This window comes from Drosophila mauritiana, chromosome 3L (assembly GCF_004382145.1).
Source record: "Drosophila mauritiana strain mau12 chromosome 3L, ASM438214v1, whole genome shotgun sequence".
In the NCBI taxonomy this organism is placed as follows: Eukaryota; Metazoa; Arthropoda; class Insecta; order Diptera; family Drosophilidae; genus Drosophila; species Drosophila mauritiana.
In genome coordinates this window covers 24287589-24300767 of record NC_046669.1, presented here as the reverse complement: position 1 = coordinate 24300767, position 13179 = coordinate 24287589, and the positions used below count along the sequence as shown (strand labels likewise).

General features: G+C 43.2%; 2 protein-coding genes across 7 annotated transcripts in view; both read right to left on the bottom strand.

Moving 5' to 3' along the window:
- Positions 1-13179, bottom strand: part of LOC117139679 (proton-associated sugar transporter A) — a 145633-nt gene that overhangs the window by 64931 nt on the left and 67523 nt on the right. The gene's annotated exons all lie outside the window — the stretch shown is intronic.
- LOC117139678 lies at positions 6750-13088 on the bottom strand. Of its 2 annotated transcripts, none has more exons than XR_004459372.1 (2): positions 6896-13088; positions 6750-6825 (listed from the first exon to the last, which is right to left on the bottom strand). XR_004459372.1 is itself a non-coding variant. In XM_033302157.1 (2 exons), the coding sequence occupies exon 2, from the start codon at positions 12719-12721 to the stop codon at positions 7061-7063; it is 5661 nt and encodes a 1886-aa protein (XP_033158048.1). In that variant the 5' UTR covers positions 12722-12824; positions 12895-13088; the 3' UTR covers positions 6758-7060. The 2 variants fall into 2 exon arrangements, 1 of the variants encoding a protein (XP_033158048.1); XM_033302157.1 differs by having other exon boundaries at positions 6758-12824; positions 12895-13088.

The window sequence follows — 13179 nt, the reverse complement described above, 5'->3', positions numbered from 1 at the left end:
CAAAATTTGTTTAGGCAAATGGATTACAGGACCAATAAGAATATAAAATTTTTAAAAAAGGATTCAAAAGTGTGTGACAGTTTTGTGCAGCTTAAGAGTGTTAGAGTGGGTGTGGCAACATGGGTCTACAAACTTGCACAGAGTCTTTGGCTCATACGGACTGACTGACAGACAGATATGGCTAGATTGACTCCGCTATTGACCCTGATCCAGAATACAAGTTAAAGTAAACGTTTGTATATTTTAACAAGAAGGTAATTAGGACCGGTGGTCCGTCTTTATTTTGACAAAAATCGGAAGTAAATTTAAAGTACAAAATTGGGTGGTATTTACACCCCCCAGCACCGTAGCTGCATCTGCTAGCGTCAGTGCCAATTCCGTTGCTTACTCTGCCATCTTCGCTCGGAAGCGCTCCAGACGCTGATCTTGCATTTATTGGCTACTGCAGGTGCACGGCTGGATGAGCGTATAAGCCTTCGTAGATTGTTGTTGCGAATTCTTTTGGTGCTAAACCACCCGCCTTTAAAATCGAGTGTCCCCACTCGATGCGGTCGTTGCTCGGTTTGTCATCGGTGGTTCGGTTGATATGGAATTTTGTAACCTTTGTAACCTTAATCAAGATGCTGATCATTATTACGACGATTCCGGTGATTAGGACGCAGCCCATTAGTATATCGGCTGTGTGGGAGGTTGTTTTTACCAGCTCCAAGGTTTTAGTATTATTGACATTAAGTTCCTTGACGAATTCTAGTGATAGTTTCTCTTCTAGGTTTTTAATTGTCATCTCGGTTTGCAGGATTGCCGGCATACGTTGATGGTGTACGGTGTACTTGTTCGTAAAGGTGGTATTGTTCAATTTCTATGGTGGTATTGCCGAAGTTAATGACAAATGACCCATTAAGTGTTGACGTTGTTCCATTGGGTCTTGCCGCTGAATTTGTTGAGTAAGATAACTCCGGGTGCGATTTCATCAATTGTGGGGATGTGTTGGTTGTTGATTCTAATGCAGGTGGCAGGGCGACTTTTTAGGAGATTTGATAGGCATGATGACTTACTAATGTCTATCATGATCTTATGTTTACAAATAGTTATTTCATTATAAGTATTACATTTTGTAGTTTTTGCGAATATTTTATCTTTCATATGTTTACAAATCGTTATTTCATTATAAGTATTACATTTTGTAGTTTTTGCGAATATTTTATCTTTACATCTAATTACATTTTCGGTTTCCATTTTGTTGACATATTGACCAATTTTTATTGGTTTAATTAGAATTTCTTCACATAGTTTGGTATCGGTTACAGGGATTTTTACAATATAGATTAACATTGGACCGTTACTTGCTATGTTTACTTCTGCTATGTGCATGGCTTCCTCAAAGTTTGTGTAAGGTAATTGATTCTGACCTAATATTCTTTTAACTTCGTTGATCTCCTCGTCTCCTAGTATTTGGGGGTTGCTAATATCTGCTTTTGCCCACTGTATATCCTGATTAAGATTAAGAATTTCTTCTTTAAGGATTTGAATTTGAAACATTAATGTGGTGCTAGTATCCCTTTGAGCGTCTCCTTCATATTTTAGGCTGTTTATTAAATTTCTATTGGCCAGAGTGATTTTATTTATTTTGTCAATGATAAGCCTATTAAGAATAACCTGGCTATTGTTGTTAGTTAAAGCTGAATTTATTTTTTCTTTAATTATTTCAAAATCTCTGCTTTCTGGAGATCCATCCAGCCATTTCCAAGCACTACCTATTAGATCTATATGTCTTTTCTTTATACTCTTCATCTTCTAGCTATTGATTATGTTTTTAGAAATCCTGACTTCCTCTATTATGAAGGATAGGATTGGGTCGTAAGTTTTTAATTTCATTAAGGCTGTCTGGTTTATTTTATCAATTGTTTTTTCATATTCCTCAATGTCAATAATATGGATTAATCGAAAGATCCCTGTTTGAACCTTGGCTAGTCCTGTAGTCAGTGTCACAATTTCAGAATTAGTGTAGTAGTGTGTAGAATTAGTTTTTTATAAATTATTCTCCCGCTTTTTGCTAGTACTGTAGTGTTTCTGTTTTCCTTGACAATTTCCTTTTGTTTCTGGGTGACAATTTGTTGCCTAATCTTTTCTTGTTTTGTACGAATATTTCTTATCCAGGATAGTAATTTTTTATCCGATTCCTTCTTTTATTATGGTGAGCTAGATCTTTTTCCTGCGTGAGCTTGATTTTGTCCGTAATTCTCTGTCTTTCTGTCTGTAATAGTTTAGGGTCCAGAGATACTTTTCTGCCAAAGAATAAATCGTCCGGTTTCCTGTTTGTGGTTGAGTGTTGGAATTCCATGTATTCCATTATGAGTCTATCTTTTAGAATTTGTATCAAATTGTCTGAATTGAATATTGGTTCTGTAATAGTGTGTCTGTGATATGTTGGAAAAACAATTTCAAATTTGTAAGATTTATTTCCTAAAGATAGCAGTATTTGATTTTTAAAAACATTTATTGGTTCTTCAGCCATAGGTATAAGTTTTTCGGGAGAGCTGAAACTACTGTGCACGGTTTCTGTCATAGCATTTAGTTCTCCATGCGTTTGCAAGGGAGGTCTACTCAATGCATCTGCAACCACGTTTGCCTTGCCAGGTTTGTTCAAAAGTTCGTGGGTGTATTCTTCTAAAATTGCTTTCCATCTTTTCATTTCATCATCGTTACGGCTTTTTGGATTGGTTGGGTGTGTGAGAGACTCGTGATCTGTGAATATCTCTATTTTGGTTGGACCATAGAAAAAATTTCGAAGAGTTTGTATTGTCCAAATTATGGCCAGCATTTCTTTTTTGTTCGGTGCGTAACTTTCTTCTGCCTTACTTAAGGTCCTAGAAATAAACATTATTGTTTTGTCCTCCAGAGCTAATACGGCTCTTATGGCATAATCGGAGGCATCGGTGGTCAATTGGAATTCTTTACTATAATCTGGATAAGCCAGCATGACTTCTTCGGAAGCTAGAGTTTGTTTTAGTTTATTGAATGCATCCCTAGTGTTTTCGTCCCCGTAAAACCCTGAGAGTCCTAAAAAGGAACGAAGATCTTTGAGGGTCTTTGGCTCGGGAAATTCTTTGATAGTCCTGACTTTTTCAGGATTCTTTTTTATTCCAGTATCGGCCACTAAAAACCCTAAGAATTCCACTTCTTTTTTGAAGAATTCACATTTGTCAAGCTTAATTCGCATATTTGCTTCTTCTAGAATATTAAATATTATCTTGATGTCTTTTAGATGGTTTTCCTCATTTTTGCTAAAGATGATGATGTCCATTTTTGTATACGAAACACCTTATTCCTATATGTTCTCTAAGGATATCGTCCAGCGTCCGTTGAAAAATTGAAGTAGCGTTTTTGAGGCCAAACGGTAGTCTGGTCAATTCGTATTTTCCCTGGTTAAATGAGAATGCCGTTTTTTTAATATCGGATTTTCTTATTGGAATTTGATGAAAGCCGCTTTTGAGGTCAATGACTGAGAAAAAATTATTCTGTCCTAGTTGTGCAAGTACGTTGTTAATGTCCGGTATGGGGTATCTGTCTGGAATGGTAACCATGTTCAATTTCCTATAGTCAATTACCATTCTGTGCATTCTCTGTCCTGATGCATCTATTTTTTTTGGGACAATCCATATTGGGGAATTGTATGGAGATCGTGAGGGTCTAATTATGTCGTTTGCGAGTAGCTCTTGTATTTGTTTTTCTAATTCTGGTCTAAGAGCCTCTGGGTACGGGTAGTGTCTTGAGTATATTGGGCTCTCGTATTCTGTATTGAAATATACCCCTTTTGCATATTAATTTGGGCTTTTACTTCGCGCAAAAAAGTATTTTTTAGGTCGAAAGGATTGGCGATTGTATGGTGTGTTATAAGAATTTTTCCGCCCATAGAGTTAACGAAAAAGGGTTGGTTGTTTTTGATTGGTTTCTTAGCTAATATTGGTTGGATGTAATTTTTGTTGGATCCAGTGTATATCAGAATGTTGATCATCTCTCCATTACCTGCTTTACATGGGAAGTAGGGTAACGAAGAGTAGGGTAACGAAGATATGAAAATTTCTCTGTTTTTCTGCTGTCCAAATCTGGGTCTGTTCATGTAGTTAACTTGTTTTGTCTGCATACTTCTATCTATGTCCATAGGCTCTGGCCTCGGTTGTGGCATTGGGGCCGATGGTCTTGGTGGCTGTGTTGGTAGGTTGCCATAGTGTTGTTGATAATTCCCTCCATATTGTTGCTGTGGTACATAATGAGTTTTTCTAGGGGTCTGTGGAACATAAGCCAAGTGTGGAATGAATGGTTGTCGACCTGCGTTTGAGAATTATTGTACGGGTTTTCTTGGTAGGGGTGGTCCTCTACCAGGGCCTTCGAATTTTCTTAAATGGGTTTGGCTATTATTTGCGTAATTGGTCCTAAATTTTTGGTTTTCCAACTTCTCGCATAGCTGAAGTGCTGATGGGAGATCTGCGAGCTCTTTGGTTCCCAACAGTCTGGGCAAGTCGCCGTTCAGGCCTCTGACGAAGGTGGCAAGTGCCTTGCCTCTGTAGGATTTGGCAAAAAGATCTATTGATTCTTTTCCCATTTCCATGGAAGTAATTTTGTTCAAAATATGGGATAGGTGGGTATAAACTTGCTGGTAGAAATCTGCTGTACTTTGATTTCCTTGCACCAGCGAGGTCATTTGGTATACTAGTGTGGTCGCATCGCGTTTATCCGCATAGTGTGCTGTCAAACATTTCGAGATAGCTGTCCAATTTAGTGGGGTGTTGTAAGACTCCAGGACTGAGTCTGCGTTGCCTACAATTTTGTTCCTGATAACGTTAAGAATTCCGTAATATTTGGGTGATCCTGCTAATGTTGAATATATGTTTAATATTCTCTACGCTTTTTATCCATGAGCTAAATTCTCCTGCTAGGCCAGAAAATTCCTTTAAACACTTTACTATATCTGGGACTAGTTCTAATTCACTCATATTTACATTATTGATATGGACTGCTTGATTAAGTGGTGCCGTGTCTGAGTTTAATTTTTGCTTCAAAATTCTCTCTACTATTTCCTGAATGTGTCCCTGCTTATTGGCTACGTTAAGGGCTTGGATTACTTCGGGGCCTGTGTTATTATTAAGTAGGGCGGGCCTAATTAGATTGTTTGGGTTTGCCATGATTATTTATAAAATATTTTTTGTATGTTTTCAGAAAATTTTTTCTGTATTTTCTCGTAAAGATTTTGTTTTTATTTTTTGTTAGAAAACTTTACATTTTATATTATTAAAGTATTTCTCGTATAGATTTTGAATGTTTTTCAAATCTTTCTTTTGTTACAAAAATTTAATATTTTATATTTTTAAAGTATTTCTCATATATATTTTGTATGTTTCAAATATTTTTTCCTTTAATTTTTGTTAGAAAATGTTATATTTTAGGATAGTTCTCATATAGATTTTTGTGCGTTTTACAAATATTTTTTCCTTTAATTTTTGTTTTATAATTTTAGATTATTTCTCATATAGATTTTTTTATGTTCAAAAAAATTTATATTTTCACTTTTCGTATAGATTTTGTATGTTTTTCAGTTGTATTTTCACTTATTTCTTAACTTGCTTAACTACAGTATGAAATACATCCTGAACCGGTTATTTGGTATTCTTCCTTTTTGCTCCTGGGAGCTGCTGGGGTACCTTCATAACACTCCCGTCCAGTCGTTTGCGGCGATAGCCTTCAGGCCGATGTAAGTGAGTCCTTTCTTTCATTTTTTCGGTGTCAGAACCCTTTTAATGTTGGGCGCCAGTTAAAGTAAACGTTTGTTTATTTATACTACCTTCTTGTTAGTTAGGACGGGTGGTCCGTCTTTATTTTGACAAAAATCGGAACTAAATTGAAAGTACAAAATTGGGTGGTACCGTACCGTCGCTGCTTCTGCTAGCGTCAGTGCCAATTCTTTTGCTGACTCTGCCATCGTCGCTCCCACGGAAGCGCTCCAGACGCTGATCTCACATTTATTGGCTACTGTAGGTGCACGGCCGGATGCGAATTCTTTTGGTGCTAACTTATATATACTTTATATAGGCGGAAACGCTTCTCTCTGTCTGTTAGATACTTTTCAACGAATCTAGTATACCACTCTACTCTACGAGTAACGGGTCTAATTGATACATTTTGAATGAGTACAATTAATATTATATTCATTTTGTGTCCGAAAATAGGCTTTGGCCAGTGGACAGATTTCAGATAGAGTGCACCATTGCTCCACTTATTTTAGACATGTAAAAAAAAAGTTTATTTAATATAGATGGTATTATTGGTCTTGTTAGAATATTAATGTAGAAAGCCCATGTGATCGAGGTGATCATATAATAGAAAATGGTGGGAAATTGCTATAATTACAATACCTAAGCGGTATTTAAGAAGACTAATAATACGGAAACACATAGGACCACAGAAACTAGAATAACAAGATGAACGCCATACGATTTTTTGGCACACGATTTTTTCGCCATGGCTCTAGAGGTGGCTCCAGGCTCTCTCGAGTTTTTGTTCGAGAGAGAAAGAGCGGAGAGCGCTTCATCAAACAGCTCTTTTCTACGCATACAGTGATAGCAGACAACTGTATGTGTACACACGTATGATCATGCCTTAGATCACCTTAGAAGTTCTTATACATTAAATCTATATTAATTTTGATCAATTGGCACCATGTTATAAATTCTTGCTTTGCATTGCCTGAATGTTATTGTCGAGCCGCCGACAATACCCAGGAAATGCCTTAAACGCTCATTGGCTTACGCAAATGAAGATAGTTTTATTCTATAGGGAAATTATACAGTTTTAAAGGCATTACAAATTTCAACTTATATCTATTCTGAATCTTACGTACCGCAGTTTCTCTTCCCTCACTATTGGTATCGTCAAACGAACTGATCTGGCGCGCAAAGTACCTTAATTTTAGGTAAATCGATGTGACCAATTACAATAACTATAAAATGCATACATTTAGTATTTAATGTGACCGAGTGCCCTTAACCGTTGACAAATAACTGAACTACTTATCGATAGCCAACTTATCCGTTCCGCGACATCCCCTCCCCCGTGAAGCAACAGCATTCACCACATCCAGAACGGCTAACTTCGAAGCGGGACGCAGCACTAATTTGGCTCGGTCGCTAGTCCTCACCGAAGCCCGCCGTGGCACTCCATCTTTCCCGGTGAACACCTCTTCAACGACGCCTCTTTTCCACTCCCTGCGTGGTATGGCCGGATCGCAGATGTATACCAGGTCTCCTCGACGCATGGGCTCAACACGCTGGCACCATTTCTCTCTGCGAACAAGTGTGGGCAAGTACTCGTGCACCCATCGTTTCCAGAACCGATCTCTCATCATCCGAGCGATACGCCACTGTTTCCTTGTTGTGCATCTCTCAGATGCCAATTCATCATCTCCAGGAAGATTTGGCACGTTGGGCATTCCTTTCAACAGGTCGTTCGGTGTCAGTGGAGCCTCCTGCTCCACTGTGATCGGCAAGTGCGTGAGCGGGCGGGAATTCACTATGTTCTCCGCCTCGATCAGCAAGTTCTCCAGCACGTGCTCCTTGGGTGCGAGTTCCTTCATCGTATGCGCCAAAACCTTCTTCACGCACTGGACCATCCTTTCCCAGACACCTCCCTCAGCTGGGTTTGATGGGCAGTTGAAGATCCATTCGATTCCTTTAGATGACAACTCGCCCTGTATCTTCACTGGGTCAAATACATCGGTGAATCGTCTGGCCTCTTTATCGGCTCCCACGAAGTTCTTGCCATTATCGCTCCTTATCCTAACCACAGGTCCACGGCGGCACATGAAGTTTCTCATAGCGATGATGCATGAATCTGTTGACAAATCATGAGCCATCTCCAAGTGGACGGCTCTCGTAGTTAAGCAGGTGAATAGCGCCACCCACCTCTTCTCTGTTCGGCGCCCAATCGACACAAGCAATGGTCCGAAATAGTCCAGGCCAGTGAACTTAAATGGCCATCCATTTGCCTCAAGCCGATCCTCTGGCAATGGGCCCATTTTCGGTTGTGTCGGTCGTGCTTTCCGCAACTTGCATACGTTACAGTTAGCCGCCACCTTCCGTAGAAGCCTCCTCACGTTAGTTATCCAAAACTTTTGGCGAATCTCGCCGATGGTGGCCTCCACGTTTTGGTGGCACATCCTCTCATGGTTGTGACGAACGATCATTTCCGCCAGTGCACTTTTATGGGACAGTATGATCGGACGGCGAGCCCCATATGGTACGCATGCCGCTGCGTCAATCCTTCCATTGGCACGCATGATACCCTCTCTATCCAAATACGGCGAAAGTCCTGATAATAGGCTGCTCTTGCTGACCGTTCCTGTGTGAGCTTCCTCGCCGAACGCTTCTCTGTGCGCCAGCCGGACCAATGCGTGCTCCGCGTCAGCAAGTTCGACAGAGGTAAGCCCGTGTTCTTCTCGCTCGTAGCGTTGCCCGCGACAGCGTCGAATAAATCTTAGGATCCATGCTGTCGTTCTTACCAGTCGGTTGAATCTCGAGAACCTCTGCCAAGATAGAAGGGGCGCGTTTACCATGGCCAATACAAACTCACCTGACATCTCTTCTTCCTCAGCGGCCTGTGGAGCGCGTCCATCAGTTACAGAAAATTTGGGCCAACTTTCTTCAGGTCCCGTTAGGAATGGTGGTCCGCTTAACCACCGCGAACCTTGGCTGAAGTCCACGTGGCGTTGCGACCTGGTTGCGTCGTCTGCCACGTTTTCGGCAGATGGTAGCCATCTCCATTGGGAAACCTCTGTGGATTCTAAGATTTCTGCCACCCGATTTCCAACAAATTGCTTATATCTCCGGTGAGTGCTGGTGATCCAGTACAGCACGGTCTTAGAGTCGGTCCATAGTGTGCAGCTGCTGATCGCTACACCGTGTTCCTGTTTAACGGTGTCCATCAGTCTAGTTCCTAATACAGCTGCTTGAAGTTCCAGTCGTGGGATCGACATCGTCCTCATGGGAGCACATTTCGTTTTGGAACACACAAAATGTGCCTGCACATCGTCGTTTGCGTATGTGGCCCGCCAATAAGCCGCCGCGGCGAACGCAGATTGGCTGGAGTCCACGAAGACGTGCAGCTGCAGTGTCCGTACACATCCAGCGCCGAAGTAGCAGCGTGGACATCGGAATTCTTCAATGTATTTCATTTCTTGCCGCCAGCTCTCAAATGCTGCGGCCAATTCGTCTGGGAGCGGCTCATCCCACTTGACTCTCCTCCGCCAAATCTCTCGCATCAACAGTTTAGCGGTTATCATGTAGCAGCTCAAGAACCCAATCGGATCGAATGTGGACATAACAAGGCTTAGAAACTCCCTCTTGGTAGGGACGCGTTTCCCGTCCATCACACTGCTGGGTACCCGATGGTATTTGATGCTGAACTTGAAGTTGTCCGTAGCCGGCTGCCAGTACATTCCCAATACTTTCTCCTCAGATTCGCTCCATTTAACATTCGTGTTGGATCCTTGTGGGTTCAGAGCTTTGACCACATCTGCCGAACTGGAGGAAAACCGACACAAATCAAATCCTGCGTTTGCGTGTATTTCTCTCACCCGTGACGAAACGGCGACAGCATCGTCCTTGCTCATGAAACTGTCCACATAGTCGTCCACATAGTGGTACTCCTTTATCGCCAGAACCGCTCGCGGATCCGTACTACTATATTGCGAAGCGTTGACGAGCTTCACATAGTCCGCTGCACAAGGAGAGCAAGCTGCTCCGAATGTCATGACCTGCATCTCGTAGGTGTCCGGGTTCCGACGATCCTCTCCATTTCTCCACAAGAATCGCTGGGCACATCTGTCCTGTGGCTGTATAAGCACTTGGTGAAACATCTCCTTAATGTCTGCACATACTCCAACTGCTCCTTCCCGGAAGTGGAAGAGCACTGCTGGTAGGGATTTGTAGCGCTGAGGGCCTTTCATCAGCGCCGAGTTCAGTGATATATCGTTCACTTTGGCTGCGGCATCGAATACTAGACGGATTTTTCCCGGCTTGTTTGGGTTCTCGACCCCGAAATGCGGAAGGTACCATACCTTGCCGTTGGTGTGGGTTATCCCCTGCGGCTCTAGTCGTCGTGCATATCCCTTCTTGATGTAATCATCCATAATTCCCTTGTATGCCCGCGCGAAGACCTCGTCGCGCTTCATTTTCCGTTCAATGCTGACGAGTCTCTTGAGTGCCATGTTGTAGCTGTCTGGCAGTCTCACCTCGTCGTCTTTCCATAGCAGACCAGTCTGGAATCGTCGGCCTACACGTTTCGTCGTGTCCTCCAAAATGCTTAAGGCTCGCACATCGTCACCAGCTGCGACCGGCGGTGCGGGCTTTACTCCAAAATTCTCAGTTTCGAAGTAATCGCTGACCATCTTCTCTAGAAGATTATCGTGTGACACGGCTAAAAGGCATGATCTCGATACCGGTGGACTTGCACTCCCTTTTACCGGTCCGTACACCACCCATCCAAGTTTGGTGGCGGCTGCAAATGGTCCTCCTGCTCCAAAGCTTCTGGTCCTCAGTGGAATACCCAAATGAGCGTGATCTAAGCCGATCAATATCCTTGGCGTTGCATCGAAGTATGGTTTAACGGGTAGGCGTGCATTTTCCTTTCTTGCCTTAACATCCTCCCGACGCAAGCTTTGCATCGGAAGATTTAGATTCGATACAGCGAACACATTTCGTAGGTCATGGCGCATGGATTTGCCCGTGCCACTTATCTGCAAGCTAACTACCGTAGTGTGCTCTCTGGCGGATTTGCCACCAAACCACTGCACGTTGAGCTGTCGACTCTCTCCCTTTAGGTTCAGGCTCTGGATAATGTCGTCGTCAATAAGCGTTACGGACGATCCCTCATCGAGCAGCGCGTATGTGTCCACTTGCTTATTCCTCCCGTACAACGTCACGGGCAAAATCCGGAATAGCAGGTGATCTCCATCCGGGTCAACGCAGCTAAGGTTTCGGTGTGGCGATTCCTGGCCATCCTCGGCTTGTCCTGCTTTTGGCGTTGCAGTCGTTGACGTAAAGGGATTACGTCGGCGATGGCTGGTGTCCCTTTGCAGCTCCTGATCTCGAGTGCTCGTATGCTCCTTGAAGCGGCCGCCGTTCGACTGGGGTAGCCTGGAATTCCCGATTCTATCGTGGAGCAGGTAGTGATGCCTTCTTTGGCACCCGTTGACACTGCATTTGGTGCCCTTCTTGCAGAACCGGGCCATGTGTCCACTCTCCAAGCACGCGAAGCAGATCCTATGCTTCCTTGCTAACTCGATTCTCGCTGTCGGAAGTGCATGATGAAATTCCTCGCAGTCCTTGATCCCATGCTGCCCCTCACATATTGGACAACATTTGTGAGAGTTAGTATCCTTTCCATCCAGACGACTTGTGCTTGCGTGCAATAGCCTTCGCTTCGGATCTTTACTTGCAGCATCCGTGACAATGCATATCAATCTAGCGAGCTCGTGTAGCCATTCGCTAAAATGCACCACTGTTGGATATGGTTCAATCGTAGCTGCATGCTTCGCCCAGTCCAACCTCTTGCTTATAGGCAACTTAGCTATCAGCTCCTCCATTAGGGTAGGATTTCCTAAATGCTGAATGCCGTTCTTTGTTGACTTCAAAAACGCGGCGAGGTTGCTCACCTTTGTGGCAAACGGCACAATTCTGGCAATGTTCGGTTCTGATATTGGCAGCACATCTCGCACGCTCTCCAGTTGACTTCGAATCAGTTGCTCCGGGCGTCCATATCGAAATCGAAGCTGCTCCATAACTTCTTGCACATTGTTGGGGTGGATGAGCAGCGCCTTTACTGCCGCTCGTGCCTCACCCTTCAAAGCCTTCACTAGCCTTTGATTATTCTCCAAGGCTGTACATTGATATGCCTCCGTCGTCTCCGTAAACGCGCACTCGAATATTGGCCATTCCTCGGGCTGGCCTTCGAACTCTGGAAGATCCGGTAATCTACGTGGCGTCCATACATTTGGTATACTTGCCGGTGCTGTCCCGTAGGACCCAGGCGCAGTAACCACTAAGTTGCGTTGTGGCTCCCGTAGTGCATCAACATACCCTAGTTCTGGCTGCACCGTGGCCGTAACGTAGCAAGGCGGAGATAGGCTCACTGTTGTACAGTTATTATTTCGTGTGACTTGTTGCCCACTAGTTCCACTCAATTGTGGCTGCAAATTTGCACTCAACTGTGCGAGCAAATTTGCACTCAATTGTGCGAGCAACGGTTCATTCAAAGATGGCGTCACAAATTGTTCCCGTTGCAAATTTTCACTCAACATCTGCGTCGTCGCTCCACTCATAGCTGACGACGTTTCACTCATACTTAGCGGTGTATTCGCCGCACCGTTACCGTTACCGTTACCGCTCAACCCGATTCCAACGGGATTTCTTGCGGTCTCTACTTGCCCTTCATTTGCCTTGGCCTTGGATAGTTCCCTTTCTAAGGTTGCGATTCTTTCCAGTAGGTTCGCCACCTCTACAGTTGTGGAATTTGTAGTCTGCCCTGCGTTGGCAGGCTGCGGAGTACCACTCGGATTCTGACCGAGTAATCCACTTTCCTTGGAACTTTGAGGCTGCTGTATATCACTAGCCACACTCGTCGTGGGCTCTTTGGACTGATCTAGTCTGGGGCTTCGCCTCAGCGCCGGCATGTTGCAAATAAAGAGTGCGAATAAAAGAAATGTCGAGCCGCCGACAATACCCAGGAAATGCCTTAAACGCTCATTGGCTTACGCAAATGAAGATAGTTTTATTCTATAGGGAAATTATACAGTTTTAAAGGCATTACAAATTTCAACTTATATCTATTCTGAATCTTACGTACCGCAGTTTCTCTTCCCTCACTATTGGTATCGTCAAACGAACTGATCTGGCGCGCAAAGTACCTTAATTTTAGGTAAATCGATGTGACCAATTACAATAACTATAAAATGCATACATTTAGTATTTAATGTGACCGAGTGCCCTTAACCGTTGACAAATAACTGAACTACTTATCGATAGCCAACTTATCCGTTCCGCGACAGTTATAATTATTTAAATATAGCTTAGAAATAGTAATATCCGAATCTATAAACATAATATACCAAAATAATAAAAAATGACTATA

What these genes read in the sequence shown, in the direction of transcription:
- LOC117139678 (XM_033302157.1), bottom strand. Translation starts at nt 12,721, where the DNA reads ATGCCGGCGCTGAGGCGAAGCCCCAGACTAGATCAGTCCAAAGAGCCC.